The sequence below is a fragment of the Diadema setosum genome, chromosome 20 (assembly GCF_964275005.1).
Source record: "Diadema setosum chromosome 20, eeDiaSeto1, whole genome shotgun sequence".
NCBI classification, from domain to species: Eukaryota; Metazoa; Echinodermata; class Echinoidea; order Diadematoida; family Diadematidae; genus Diadema; species Diadema setosum.
The window spans coordinates 16150939-16166436 of record NC_092704.1 but is presented as its reverse complement, the minus strand read 5'-3'; the positions used below and the strand labels follow the sequence as shown (position 1 = coordinate 16166436).

The window sequence follows — 15498 nt, the reverse complement described above, 5'->3', positions numbered from 1 at the left end:
TAGTGACCACCAGAGTGGTTGTTGCAGGAGTGGTCAACGTTTGAGTGGTCATTTCTGACGTAGTTACAGCTGGTGATGTCACAACAACTGTTGTTACTACTGGAGTAGTGACAGCCTGAGTAGTCAGTTCAGCTGTTGTTACTTCTGGAGAAGTCACTGCAGGTGTCGTCACAATTCGAGTAGTTGATGCAGGTGATGTTACCGCCTGAGACGTCAATGCAGGTGTAGTGACTGCCAGTGTGGTCGTTGCAGGAGTGGTCAATGCTTGAGTGGTCATTTCTGACGTAGTTACAGCTGGTGATGTCACAACAACTGTTGTTACTGCTGGACTAGTGACAGCCTGAGTAGTCAGTTCAGGTGTTGTTACTTCTGGAGAAGTCACTGCAGGTGTCGTCACTGTTCGAGTAGTTGATGCAGGTGATGTTACCGCCTGAGTCGTCAAAGCAGGTGTAGTGACTGCCAGTGTGGTCGTTGCAGGAGTGGTCAATGCTTGAGTGGTCATTTCTGATGTAGTTACAGCAGGTGATGTCACAGCTATTGTGGTTACTGCTGGACTAGTAACAGCCTGAGTAGTCAGTTCAGGTGTTGTTACTTCTGGAGAAGTCACTGCAGGTGTCGTCACTGTTCGAGTAGTTGATGCAGGTGATGTTACCGCCTGAGACGTCAATGCAGGTGTAGTGACTGCCAGTGTGGTTGTTGCAGGAGTGGTCAATGCTTGAGTGGTCATTTCTGATGTAGTTACAGCAGGTGATGTCACAGCAATTGTGGTTACTGCTGAACTAGTAACAGCCTGAGTGGTCAGTTCAGGTGTAGTCATTGCCTCCGTAGATACTGCAGGTGACGTAACTACTTGAGTGGTCAGTTCAGGTGTTGTAGCTGCAGGCGAAGTCACGGCAGGTGTAGTGAATACTTGAGTGGTCACTGCAGGTGAAGTCACTGCCTGAGTCGTCATTGCGGGTGTAGTCACAGCTTGAGTGGTCACTGCAGGTGTGGTTATGGCTGGTGAAGTAACAACAACTGTAGTCATTTCTGGAGTACTCACTAATGGTGTTGTTACCACTGGTGTTGTAACCCTCACTGCTTCTGTTGACACTGCATTTGTTGTCAAAATCTGCGTTGTTGCCTCTGGAGTAGTTAAGGGCGATGTGGTAATGGCGGGAGTTGACAAGGCAGCTGTACTAATTTCTGGAGTCGTCTCTGGTCTCGTAAAGATAGGTAAGGTGGTTGTGTAACCATTCTCAAGAATCTCTGTTTGGATTGGTGGAGTTGTTAGAATAGTAGGTGTTGCTGCACTGGTGGGATATAACTTTGATGTCAGTGCAGGTGTAGGTGTTTCTGTGCTAGACTCTGTGCTGACTGCCTGCGTTGTTATGTAAGAAATGGGAGATGAAGAGGGGGAGAAGTATCCTGTTGTTGACTTTGGGGATGTGGTCACTTCAGGTGAAGTAATTGATGGAGAAGTAACTGCAGGTGTGGTAACAGCTACTGTGGTCATTGCTGGAGTACTTGAAGATGTTGGTGTAGTCAATTCAGATGTAGTGACAGCTGGAGAAGTTACTGCTGGTGAAGAAATAGCAGGAGTGGACACAAGTACTGTAGTTATTGCTGGTGTAGATACTGCTTCAGTTGTTAGCTCCGGGGATGTTACTGCCTGAGTTGACACTGCTGGTGTAGTGACCACCAGCGTGGTTGTTGCAGGAGTGGTCAATGCTTGAGTGGTCATTTCTGACGTAGTTACAGCTGGGGATGTCACAACAACTGTTGTTACTACTGGACTAGTGACAGCCTGAGTAGTCAGTTCAGCTGTTGTTACTTCTGGAGAAGTCACTGCAGGTGTCGTCACAATTCGAGTAGTTGATGCAGGTGATGTTACCGCCTGAGACGTCAATGCAGGTGTAGTGACTGCCAGTGTGGTCGTTGCAGGAGTGGTCAGTGCTTGAGTGGTCATTTCTGACGTAGTTACAGCTGGTGATGTCACAACAACTGTTGTTACTGCTGGACTAGTGACAGCCTGAGTAGTCAGTTCAGGTGTTGTTACTTCTGGAGAAGTCACTACAGGTGTCGTCACTATTCGAGTAGTTGATGCAGGTGATGTTACCGCCTGAGACGTCAATGCAGGTGTAGTGACTGCCAGTGTGGTCGTTGCAGGAGTGGTCAATGCTTGAGTGGTCATTTCTGACGTAGTTACAGCTGGTGATGTCACAACAACTGTTGTTACTGCTGGACTAGTGACAGCCTGAGTAGTCAGTTCAGGTGTTGTTACTTCTGGAGAAGTCACTGCAGGTGTCGTCACTATTCGAGTAGTTGATGCAGGTGATGTTACCGCCTGAGTCGTCAATGCAGGTGTAGTGACTGCCAGTGTGGTCGTTGCAGGAGTGGTCAATGCTTGAGTGGTCATTTCTGACGTAGTTACAGCTGGTGATGTCACAACAACTGTTGTTACTACTGGACTAGTAACAGCCTGAGTGGTCAGTTCAGGTGTTGTTACTTCTGGAGAAGTCACTGCAGGTGTCGTCACTATTCGAGTAGTTGATGCAGGTGATGTTACCGCCTGAGTCGTCAAAGCAGGTGTAGTGACTGCCAGTGTGGTCGTTGCAGGAGTGGTCAATGCTTGAGTGGTCATTTCTGATGTAGTTACAGCAGGTGATGTCACGGCAATTGTGGTTACTATTGGACTAGTAACAGCCTGAGTGGTCAGTTCAGGTGTAGTCACTGCCTCCGTAGATACTGCAGGTGACGTAACTACTTGAGTGGTCACTTCAGGTGTTGTAGCTGCAGGCGAAGTCACGGCAGGTGTAGTGAATACTTGAGTGGTCACTGCAGGTGAAGTCACTGCCTGAGTCGTCATTGCGGGTGTAGTCACAGCTTGAGTGGTCACTGCAGGTGTGGTTATGGCTGGTGAAGTAACAACAACTGTAGTCATTTCTGGAGTACTCACTAATGGTGTTGTTACCACTGGTGTTGTAACCCTCACTGCTTCTGTTGACACTGCATTTGTTGTCAAAATCTGCGTTGTTGCCTCTGGAGTAGTTAAGGCCGATGTGGTAATGGCGGGAGTTGACAAGGCAGCTGTACTAATTTCTGGAGTCGTCTCTGGTCTCGTAAAGATAGGTAAGGTGGTTGTGTAACCATTCTCAAGAATCTCTGTTTGGATTGGTGGAGTTGTTAGAATAGTAGGTGTTGCTGCACTGGTGGGATATAACTTTGATGTCAGTGCAGGTGTAGGTGTTTCTGTGCTAGACTCTGTGCTGACTGCCTGCGTTGTTATGTAAGAAATGGGAGATGAAGAGGGGGAGAAGTATCCTGTTGTTGACTTTGGGGATGTGGTCACTTCAGGTGAAGTAATTGATGGAGAAGTAACTGCAGGTGTGGTAACAGCTACTGTGGTCATTGCTGGAGTACTTGAAGATGTTGGTGTAGTCAATTTAGATGTAGTGACAGCTGGAGAAGTTACTGCAGGTGAAGAAATAGCAGGAGTCGACACAAGTACTGTAGTTATTGCTGGTGTAGAAACTGCTTCAGTTGTTAGCACCGGGGATGTTACTGCCTGAGTTGACACTGCTGGTGTAGTGACCACCAGCGTGGTTGTTGCAGGAGTGGTCAATGCTTGAGTGGTCATTTCTGACGTAGTTACAGCTGGTGACGTTACAACAACTGTTGTTACTGCTGGACTAGTGAAAGCCTGAGTAGTCAGTTCAGGTGTTGTTACTTCTGGAGAAGTCACTGCAGGTGTTGTCACTATTCGAGTAGTTGATGCAGGTGATGTTACCGCCCGAGTCGTCAATGCAGGTGTAGTGACTGCCAGTGTGGTCGTTGCAGGAGTGGTCAATGCTTGAGTGGTCATTTCTGATGTAGTTACAGCAGGTGATGTCACAGCAATTGTGGTTACTGCTGAACTAGTAACAGCCTGAGTTGTCAGTTCAGGTGTAGTCACTGCCTCCGTAGATACTGCAGGTGACGTAACTACTTGAGTGGTAACTTCAGGTGTTGTAGCTGCAGGCGAAGTCACGGCAGGTGTAGTGAATACTTGAGTGGTCACTGCAGGTGAAGTCACTGTGGCGGGAGTTGACAAGGCAGCTGTACTAATTTCTGGAGTCGTCTCTGGTCTCGTAAAGATAGGTAAGGTGGTTGTGTAACCATTCTCAAGAATCTCTGTTTGGATTGGTGGAGTTGTTAGAATAGTAGGTGTTGCTGCACTGGTGGGATATAACTTTGATGTCAGTGCAGGTGTAGGTGTTTCTGTGCTAGACTCTGTGCTGACTGCCTGCGTTGTTATGTAAGAAATGGGAGATGAAGAGGGGGAGAAGTATCCTGTTGTTGACTTTGGGGATGTGGTCACTTCAGGTGAAGTAATTGATGGAGAAGTAACTGCAGGTGTGGAAACAGCTACTGTGGTCATTGCTGGAGTACTTGAAGATGTTGGTGTAGTCAATTCAGATGTAGTGACAGCTGGAGAAGTTACTGCTGGTGAAGAAATAGCAGGAGTCGACACAAGTACTGTAGTTATTGCTGGTGTAGAAACTGCTTCAGTTGTTAGCACCGGGGATGTTACTGCCTGAGTTGACACTGCTGGTGTAGTGACCACCAGCGTGGTTGTTGCAGGAGTGGTCAATGCTTCAGTGGTCATTTCTGATGTAGTTACAGCTGGTGATGTCACAACAACTGTTGTTACTACTGGACTAGTGACAGCCTGAGTAGTCAGTTCAGGTGTTGTTACTTCTGGAGAAGTCACTGCAGGTGTCGTCACAATTCGAGTAGTTGATGCAGGTGATGTTACCGCCTGAGACGTCAATGCAGGTGTAGTGACTGCCAGTGTGGTCGTTGCAGGAGTGGTCAATGCTTGAGTGGTCATTTCTGACGTAGTTACAGCTGGTGATGTCACAACAACTGTTGTTACTACTGGACTAGTGACAGCCTGAGTAGTCAGTTCAGCTGTAGTTACTTCTGGAGAAGTCACTGCAGGTGTCGTCACTATTCGAGTAGTTGATGCAGGTGATGTTACCGCCTGAGTCGTCAATGCAGGTGTAGTGACTGCCAGTGTGGTCGTTGCAGGAGTGGTCAATGCTTGAGTGGTCATTTCTGAAGTAGTTACAGCTGGTGATGTCACAACAACTGTTGTTACTACTGGACTAGTAACAGCCTGAGTGGTCAGTTCAGGTGTTGTTACTTCTGGAGAAGTCTCTGCAGGTGTCGTCACTATTCGAGTAGTTGATGCAGGTGATGTTACCGCCTGAGTCGTCAATGCAGGTGTAGTGACTGCCAGTGTGGTCGTTGCAGGAGTGGTCAATGCTTGAGTGGTCATTTCTGATGTAGTTACAGCAGGTGATGTCACAGCAATTGTGGTTACTGCTGGACTAGTAACAGCCTGAGTGGTCAGTTCAGGTGTAGTCACTGCCTCCGTAGATACTGCAGGTGACGTAACTACTTGAGTGGTCAATTCAGGTGTTGTAGCTGCAGGCGAAGTCACGGCAGGTGTAGTGAATACTTGAGTGGTCACTGCAGGTGAAGTCACTGCCTGAGTCGTCATTGCGGGTGTAGTCACAGCTTGAGTGGTCACTGCAGGTGTGGTTATGGCTGGTGAAGTAACAACAACTGTAGTCATTTCTGGAGTACTCACTAATGGTGTTGTTACCACTGGTGTTGTAACCCTCACTGCTTCTGTTGACACTGCATTTGTTGTCAAAATCTGCGTTGTTGCCTCTGGAGTAGTTAAGGCCGATGTGGTAATGGCGGGAGTTGACAAGGCAGCTGTACTAATTTCTGGAGTCGTCTCTGGTCTCGTAAAGATAGGTAAGGTGGTTGTGTAACCATTCTCAAGAATCTCTGTTTGGATTGGTGGAGTTGTTAGAATAGTAGGTGTTGCTGCACTGGTGGGATATAACTTTGATGTCAGTGCAGGTGTAGGTGTTTCTGTGCTAGACTCTGTGCTGACTGCCTGCGTTGTTATGTAAGAAATGGGAGATGAAGAGGGGGAGAAGTATCCTGTTGTTGACTTTTGGGATGTGGTCACTTCAGGTGAAGTAATTGATGTAGAAGTAACTGCAGGTGTGGTAACAGCTACTGTGGTCATTGCTGGAGTACTTGAAGATGTTGGTGTAGTCAATTCAGACGTAGTGACAGCTGGAGAAGTTACTGCTGGTGAAGAAATAGCAGGAGTCGACACAAGTACTGTAGTTATTGCTGGTGTAGAAACTGCTTCAGTTATTAGCACCGGGGATGTTACTGCCTGAGTTGTCATTGCTGGTGTAGTGACCACCAGCGTGGTTGTTGCAGGAGTGGTCAATGCTTGAGTGGTCATTTCTGACGTAGTTACAGCTGGTGACGTCACAACAACTGTTGTTACTGCTGGACTAGTGACAGCCTGAGTAGTCAGTTCAGGTGTTGTTACTTCTGGAGAAGTCACTGCAGGTGTCGTCACTGTTCGAGTAGTTGATGCAGCTGATGTTACCGCCTGAGTCGTCAATGCAGGTGTAGTGACTGCCAGTGTGGTCGTTGCAGGAGTGGTCAAAGCTTGAGTTGTCATTTCTGATGTAGTTACAGCAGGTGATGTCACAGCAATTGTTGTTACTGCTGGACTAGTAATTGTCTGAGTAGTCAGTGTAGGTGCTGTAACTGCTGGACTCGTAACAGCTTGAGTAGTTAGCGCAGATGTAGTAACTGCCTCCGTAGATACTGCAGGTGACGTAACTACTTGAGTGGTCAGTTCATGGGTAGTTGCAGCTTTTCTTGTGGTAACTGCTGGCGTTGTTACTGCCAGAGTTACCACTGGTGTTACCGAAGCTGCAGGTGTACTGTTTTCTGTAGTCATATGTAGATGTGTAGTTGGAGCTTGAGTGGCCTCTGGTGTTGTGATATTTGGAAGCAACGTGCTAACACTTGGTGTAGACACATGTGTAATTACAATTGACGTGGTAGTAGGATTAGTTGTGGCTTGTGTGGTGACTTCTGCAGTGGGAGGAATTGTCAGCTGGATGCAACCGATTTCATCTGAGGCAAATGCACAGTCAGCAACACCATCGCATCGTTGAGTGGCATTGATGCACATTGTCGAATTAAGACATCGCCACTGGCTATCCAGACAGTTTGGTTTCACTGTTGATGGATGAGGATGTGGTGTAGTGCCTGAAAAAACAAAACAAAAAGAAAACAAACAAATATACATGAGATGTTTTAATGACACAAATGCAGATAGACCCTTCTAGAAACATATCCTCATGTGTGAATAGAAATTCTGAGTTAAACCTAGTGAAGTATGCATACATTTTTCAAGTTTGACAGTCTACAGTTATTGTCTTTGGTACTTATCACAAATGAGTCACAGCTCTCCGAATGGTTTGTACACACTAACAACAGTTGGGAAATTTGAGTTATTTTGCAGAAGAGAAAATTTTGACACCTTGATCCTGTTACCTGTCTCCTTAATTTCAACTAATGAACAAAACCCTTTCTCCACTTCCTTGAGAATCTAAATGCAGGGTGGCATGGCTGTCCTACTTCTAGATCTAGAGAAGAATGCCTGAGAAATACCGGTAGGCTTCAACATGTTGGGCCCTGACCTTAGTGCTCTATGGGGGACATCAGAACTGTTAGATAATTTCTAATCCCTTGCCCTCACAAATGATTGCCTTCATATTTGGTTGAAATCAGATCATGTGTATTTGAAGACTAGGAAAACATTATAGTGCAAAGGATAGACAGGCAGCGCACAACAGAAGACTGACAAAAAGTGACAGCAACAGATGGCATATGGTGGAGAGCTACAAATAATCTAGTACACCTTCCTGATTTCAATTTTGAATATCTTAAGAATCATCAGAATACTTTAATAAACTATTCTCAGAAATATGCTGGTGGCAAACCATTAACATGTGCAGCTGAATGGATGGACATTCTGAAAACATACAGCCTTTGGCACCATAATGCTACAGAGGTACACAATTCACAGAAGCATGATATTCCTTTTCTTGCACACAATTACATCTAGGGAGAAGAATCAAGAAAGAGTGCATACCACAGTAGATTTCATCGGACATATCTCCACAGTCGTTCACTCCATCACAAACAACGCTGTTGTTTCCTCCGGGGACACACTGGCCGTTGCTACAGGTGAACTCACTGGGACCACACGTGACATTCCTGGGTGGTGTTGGGCTTGGAGTTTCTATTTCACAAGCAGAGGAAAGAATGCCGAACAAAGTTATACCAACATGGGGGGGGGGGGGGGGGGATACGAACATAGCATATTAAAGGAAGCTAAAAAAAACACAGAGAAAAAAAAAATCTGTTGAAAAAAACAAACAAACAGGAAAGAGCTACAGCCATGCTTGCATTTTGCCAAGGGGCTGACATATGAAAACAGACTCACTATGGCACATATACATTTTAACGTTCAACATCACAATGTCAACTTGTTTGTCTTTGCATGTCACATTCAATCTAATTATAGTGTGTTCTGAAGCAGGTGTATCTATTTTTTCCCCTCATTGTTGTTTTGTGAATGATAAAAAGGGGGGGGGGCATGATGCTATTCCCTCCTAGTTTGCCCCAGGTGAGTAGCAATAGTCAGCACACAGTATCAACCAATCACATTGTGCCATACAAAGAAGGATTTCTCCCTGTGTCTGTTGACATGGTAGATTCTGACACGTGCCAGTAAGACCCCTAGAGCAGTGCAATGACATTCCTTACCACATCCTTGCTCATCACTGTCGTCTCCTTCACCACAGTCCACATCACCATCACACACAAAGGATTCTGGGATGCACACACCCTTACTGCACTGGAACTCACTGGGACCACATGTGACTGCAACTATAAGTTAAAACATGAAGGCAAAATATAAACAGCTTTCCTTGTTCCCATAATGGGGGGGAAAAAAAAGAGTGAAGAGAAGAAAAAAGAAGCTGTGCAGTTCTGATATCTAGTCTCCAACATAGCTGAATACACTTTCTTGCAAAATGAGAAATAGTCTGCATGTACAGTAGGTCCTTAGAGTTAATGGCTTTCTGGCACTAAAATCATATCATAGTGAGTGATTTTTAATACTATGTAGCAAAGGCATTGGAGAGATTAGGAGATTAATGGTTGGGTATGATCCATCCATTTACATCAGAGAGATGATCATGTCTTTGCTTGGGGGAAAAACATCAACATCTTCCTCCTTTGAGTTCTTTGGGATTTTTGCTCACTTGTTCTTTGTCTGTTTTTCTTTATCAAATTGGACTTTCTATCCAAGTAGGAAAGCTCTTATTCCCTATGCAATAAAATGAGTACTTACATGTACCATCTTACTTAATTTACACACATTTCAAATTTCTCTACACCTTTTACACAGAATTGGGAAAAAGACTGCAAGATTCCTTATTAAGTTGCAAATCAGGAAAACATTTAATTTGTCAGTTTTTTGTATAAAAAGAAACAAGTGGATTCGCTTTATCAGACATCAAATTAACATACTGATATGCCTATAATTATTATCGTAAGTGGGTCACTGGCAGACAAAGGTGTAAACTTTTTTTTTAAACAGATATAGATCCATGAGTTTTGCTTTTAACTTTTATGGAGCGGTTCCAAATGTTTCCATTTGCTCTGTGTGAATCTACATATATGGGGTACACTCTTCTTTCAAAATGATAATTTAAACGCTAGATGTGAAATATTCACTACAATGGGATATTCTGTGTCATAAACTGGTACCATCTGTTCAAATTTGGAGCAAGAGACTATGAGACGACATACCACAACCGATTTCGTCTGAAGAGTCCGTGCAATCTGGCGTGCCATCGCAGTAGAAGTCGGCATCAATGCAGAGACCGCTGCTGGCACACTCAAACTCTTCTGGATCACACTCGTACGCTGGTTGGGGGAGAGTGAGGCAGGAGACATATTGTGCATAAAAGCTTAGACGGATCAACACAACTGTGGTTGTGAGGTCTGTTTTACAACGGTCCCGTACGACTTACAGAACGAGAGGCCCAAACATATTCATCAAAACAAAACACAGCAGCAAATGATTTGATTTTAGTTTTACAATTATGCTCAAAATTCCCAAAATACATATTTACAACTTCAACTAAAGGGATGTATATCATACCACATATCTCTCAGAGTTAATGAATGTAAGTTTGAAAACCAGACCATACTTTAATTTGATTTTCTGGTGAAGGGCATCAGCTTTCAGTCTCATTTAGATTTAAAGTATGTAATCATCATTACGAGAAAAAAGAATCAAAGTAACAACAGTCTGGAAGAAGCTTATCATATCTTTAAATCTAAGACTGTATGGTCTGGATCATATCCCAACAATTCTGACAAAGACAGGGTTATTTGATACTCTCACTTGTTTGTACACACAAGCACAGATTTTACAGGACAGATTATTTCAGAAATCATAAAAGACTTTTGATTACAGATCAAATAGATTTTTATTTGACTCTATTCCAATTTTAAAGTTTTGACCTTAACCTCAACATCATGTCTGCCATAGTTTGTGAAATTGATGCTCCCCTGAAGAAAAGCTGCAGAAATATTCATCATGTTACATCTTTAGATTACACTCTTTCCCTGACATATGTTACTATACTAGTACATTGGTCCATCTACCAGGTCCTCTGACACACACAAAAATCACCAGCTGCCTGTACACAGAGAAGCTGAACATTACTGCAAAAGTGGTTTCTTTCGCGGTGGTTTTATTTTCGCGCTTAGAGGTTGAACCGCGAATTTAACATCATGCAAAAATGTTTTGAACTCGCCACTTGTGAGTACAACGCTACTGCGCACATGCACGAAGATTCCACGCATTGAGTGTATTGATGGTCTACACACACACAGCGATACCGCGCAATGTAGGCACAAGCATGTTATATCGAGAGACGGGATTTCAGGTAAGCCTGCATTGAATTTTAATTTCTACTTAATAAATAAAGGAATAATGGGATTATAGTTTGGGTTTTCATGTGCAAAATAAAACAGTTTTTGCCGAGTGTGAATTCATAGATTTTGCCGACCGCGAATTTAAACACACGCAAAAAAGTCAGCATCGATGGAAACCGCGAAAGTATCTGTACGCGAAAGAAACCACTTTTACAGTAATGGACATGGTGCAAAAAAAACAGAAATATGAGATGAGTTCTCACTGCAGTCGGTCTCATCCGAGTTGTCACCGCAGTCATCCAATCCATCACACAGCCAGCCCAGCGGCACACAGGCACCATTGTCACACATGTACTCCAGCGGTGCACACGTTTCTGAAAATAACACAAACAGTTTATTGAAGATACCATCATGCGGAATGCGATTCTACATGTACCATCACTCATTGAGTACAAGCCCTAGTTGTTTGCTTTTACAGACAGGCTGTGCATTAGATTCTATTCAATTCAATTTCAATTCAATAGTTTATTTATTTCCATCATCAAAAAGAAAAGAAAAAGTTGACATAATCCAAAGTGATACAATTTTTTTTTCATTTTTCTTACACTCGTCTGATAAAGGATTTTTTTTTTCAAATACAATATAAAGTATATGCACGAATGATGTCATAAAAAAGAAACAATGAACTTTGCCATGGCAAAGTTCTGAAGATGCTAGCTCCTTGTGCACTAAGTTTCTAAAGAGTGCAACTTTTCTTTTTCATTTTTGTGATTAATGATAACTGCAAAAAAAGCAGCTTGCAAAAAGAAGGCTTGATACAAACATGATACATAAATATGGATGCATATCTATGTGCAAATGTTGGAAGTAGCCAATAGCTATCAAAATACACAACAACAAGCCTGTACAATTAATTTCTGTCATTACAATCATGTCATCAAGGTAAAAAATATTGATCTTCACCCCTGCATGTTGACTTGAAATATTGGCAATATTACAACACTAATTATCAATCAAAAGAAGTTTAGAATTCCTACCTTCACAGACTTCCCCAACACACTCCAGTTTTCCAGCATGGCATGTGCTGTAAAAGATTCACATACACACAGCACAGTTACATTGTACTTGCAATTTAAGCTATCTGCCAGCAACACTTCAGCTGGTTGTACATGCTCATGTCTGTCACACTTTCAACACACATCATGAGAAATATGTGATTACACTTCACTGCTCTTTTTATTTGAATTGATTTGATTTATTTAGAAAATGAAAATATACATTCATACATACATACACACATACATATGTACAATTGTATGGTTTGTACATGAAATAATCCTTTACATGTCATACACATTCATGAGTAGATCGTCATATGCTATTTAGATTTGACTGGGATGCCCATCAGATATGAATTATACATCTACATACACAAACAATATACAAAATATTGTATTATGCATGTTTAGTAAGTCACAGAAAATATTGAACCATATGGTAAGGGGAGAGAAAGATTATTGTATGGGTTAAGTTCATAAAAAGAAACTGACATATCTGTAAGTCACCAATGTCAAAAACTGCCTGGTCTCATTAGCAGAAACTACAAGAATAAAACAATGTAAAGGTCATTTCTGCAGTTCTTAATGCCTTTTAAATCTTGATGGTTGAGCACTCACCAGTTTTGGCAATTGAGACTAGTGACAGTGCCAGCTGTGTATTCGACTCCGCCAAAGTAGCAGGGACACTCATTGACTTCGATACACTGTCCATCTGAGGAGAAGAGAGCATCAAGGCATAAAAGTTGACTGGTGGCTCAAAGGGAATCACCGGGGAATGTCAAGTTCATTTTCAGGGCACGCTCTCAGGATGGGCGCATCCCACAGCCTATTCTACAATGCCTTCTTGACCCATTAGTCTATAAAACGCTTGAAACCACCCATCTTACTAATCCCTAAAATGCCCGAAACCGCCCATCCGTTCAATGCTTTACCATTTTTTTTTTTTTTTTTGGGGGGGGGAGGGGGTGGTTTCATAAAGAATATATAATAATGTAATTTGAAAAGGTCTAACATTAACAAAGGTATGTCAGAATTACCTCTGTGACACACCATTCTCTTGGCAAAGTCTCAGGCTTTCAAATAAACAGAACGAAAATAAACATGCACTGAGCTAGTTCATATCATTTACAACATTGTTGAAATGAGAGCAATATTGCTGTACCTTCTAGTAAACCATAGGCCATTATGCACAGAATCTTCAGTGGTTAAAGGGTTAATCATGAACTTGTCACGGTCTGAAATACTGGGGGGGGGGGGGGCTTTCAATGCTGCAAGATATCTGTAAAGCAGTTGCTCAGGTTGTTGACAACCGATATAAAACGGCATGACAAAATGGGGTTTGCCCATCTGCGAGATATGCAAGAACTTCCAACAGCAAAAACAGCGCATACCAGGTTAACACTACTTTCGCAACATTGACAGTATATCACATTCAGACAGACAGACAAAGACAGACTGACAGACGTAATCACATCTTGGGGATGAGGCTGAAGTACGGAGCAAAAAGAAGACCACACGGATAAAGTTTTCCACATGTATGTATGGACGCCGTCTCACCTTCTGATAGAGTACCATTTGGACAATGGCAGCCCTCAGCACAGTTACCAAAGCCAATCTGATCACGGTCAAACGATGCACACGTGTCTACGGCAGTTGAGCCACATCCCTGGTACTCGAACCCACTGTCACACTGAACAGCTGGGATTGGAGATAAGGGGGAGGGGTGGAACCAGCAAGAGATAAACATGGGTAAATGTTCATGAAGCAGTGGGTAAAAAAAAATGCATTTCATTGCAGGATTTTTTGGTGTGAGGGAAGAGTAGGCTACACTTGTGAAGATCTTCTGATTCTCACACAGCCTTGCCTTGGTGAATAAAAACATTTCTTCCCAGATGAAAGCAGTCTTCTACTGTGTGATAAAATAAAGTACACAAAGAAGGAAAGTATTTTCATGTCCAATCTTCTCTTTGTAAAAGAGAATTAAATGTAGCTAGACCTCAAACCATATGAGCTAAACATTTGGTGTCAGTTCCACCATATGGGTACTTCACTTTCCAAAGTAAGTAATTTACTGATTTCACAAAAGTACATGTTCAATTAGATACCTGCAATTTTACTGTTTTTCACTATCTTGTATATACTTAACTCCTTCTCTTCTTTCTTTTAGGAGTAAAGGAAAAAGTATCCTTAGAAGTAGCTAACTGTTGAAGCCGCTGTGAAATGCTCATAACATACACCTTGGGGTGTGAATTAACTTCAATTTGTCTCCTTCTAACAAATGAAATTCAAAAGATTGCAACTGCTGATCCGTAAATTAACAAACATGTCGGGAAAGGCACCACAGGACTTGAACCTGTCATCTACTTACAGATCAGCAGTTGCGATCTTACAAATTTCATTTGTTAGAGGGAGACAAATTGACGAAAAATTCATACCTCAACCTTCACCCCTCCACTTAATATTCTCATGCTTTCAACATACACCTTACCACATAAATCTTGAGACCTCCACATGATGTCGAAGCCATGCCTGGAGCACTCCATTGCGTAGGCAGCGATGGCAGTACACAGACACTCACAGTCCCCACCAAGATCACAGCTGCAGGGACCAACGAGAAAACACTGCAGCTACTTGTATGTTTAACGGCAATATACCAAAATTTCAATACAGACGAGATGATGCTATGGAAGGAGACCTAAAAAAACAAAGCCCCAAAACAGGACCTTATCCAAACAGCTCTGAATGTTCACTAATGTATCAAACTGCTTCCAGTGGTGATGGGAAAGCAACAACAACAACAACAACAACAATAACAACTACTCCTACTCCTACTACTACTACTACGACTACCACTACTACTACTACTACTACTACAGTACAACAACAGCAACAACAAACTCCTCCTTCATTATATGTCTTGGTCTAAACACTGAAAAAGTTAGGTCAATTATTAAATCCACTGTAAATGACTGCATGAATTCACGAGGTTTAAACACATACACCTACTAGAACTTTTCCTGCCCTCCACCCCCCACACACACACATACACACACACACACACAGATACAAAAATGTTTGCAGCACATACAAGGAAATAAAATCATGAAAAAAACATATTACTTATTTATAGAGAAATTGCTATCCCTGGTTCCCAATTTTGTTTTCACTCACCCACAGGAGTCATAGATACAGTTAGCCAGGTAGGAGTCTGGGTCGACCACTTGGTGGCAGGGTTCAAACAGCCTGGAGCTGATGATACTACACCTCCTCTGGGCCCAGGCCTCTCGGTGACTGTGGACCTGGATGGCCGTCACACACAGAGAAGCAGCAGCTCACATCAATGTTCACACATAATCTAAAGTAATACAATACTGCCCTGATATTGTGTCTGAAGAGACAGACCAAAACTCTCAGCTCTGGGAAAGCATCTTTTCCCCTTTGTTCAACCATTCTACAACAACTATGTTCATCCAACAAATTTAAGACAAAAGTTTTGCATCAATCGTACATTCACACATGTATAACACATTTTTACAAACATATCATTTTAAGCACAAGCATCAAG

General features: G+C 42.8%; 1 protein-coding gene across 1 annotated transcript in view; it reads right to left on the bottom strand.

The window, feature by feature from the left end:
* LOC140243462 (uncharacterized) overlaps nt 1–15498 on the bottom strand; it is a 64384-nt gene that overhangs the window by 31794 nt on the left and 17092 nt on the right. Inside the window, exons 17-26 of the mRNA XM_072323139.1 lie at nt 15105–15232; nt 14422–14531; nt 13491–13631; nt 12552–12645; nt 11913–11959; nt 11139–11249; nt 9739–9855; nt 8689–8811; nt 8012–8161; nt 6944–7122 (exon numbers count right to left, since the gene is read on the bottom strand). Of these exons, the coding sequence (XP_072179240.1) occupies nt 6944–7122; nt 8012–8161; nt 8689–8811; nt 9739–9855; nt 11139–11249; nt 11913–11959; nt 12552–12645; nt 13491–13631; nt 14422–14531; nt 15105–15232 (1200 nt within the window). The remainder of the gene's footprint in view (nt 1–6943; nt 7123–8011; nt 8162–8688; nt 8812–9738; nt 9856–11138; nt 11250–11912; nt 11960–12551; nt 12646–13490; nt 13632–14421; nt 14532–15104; nt 15233–15498) is intronic.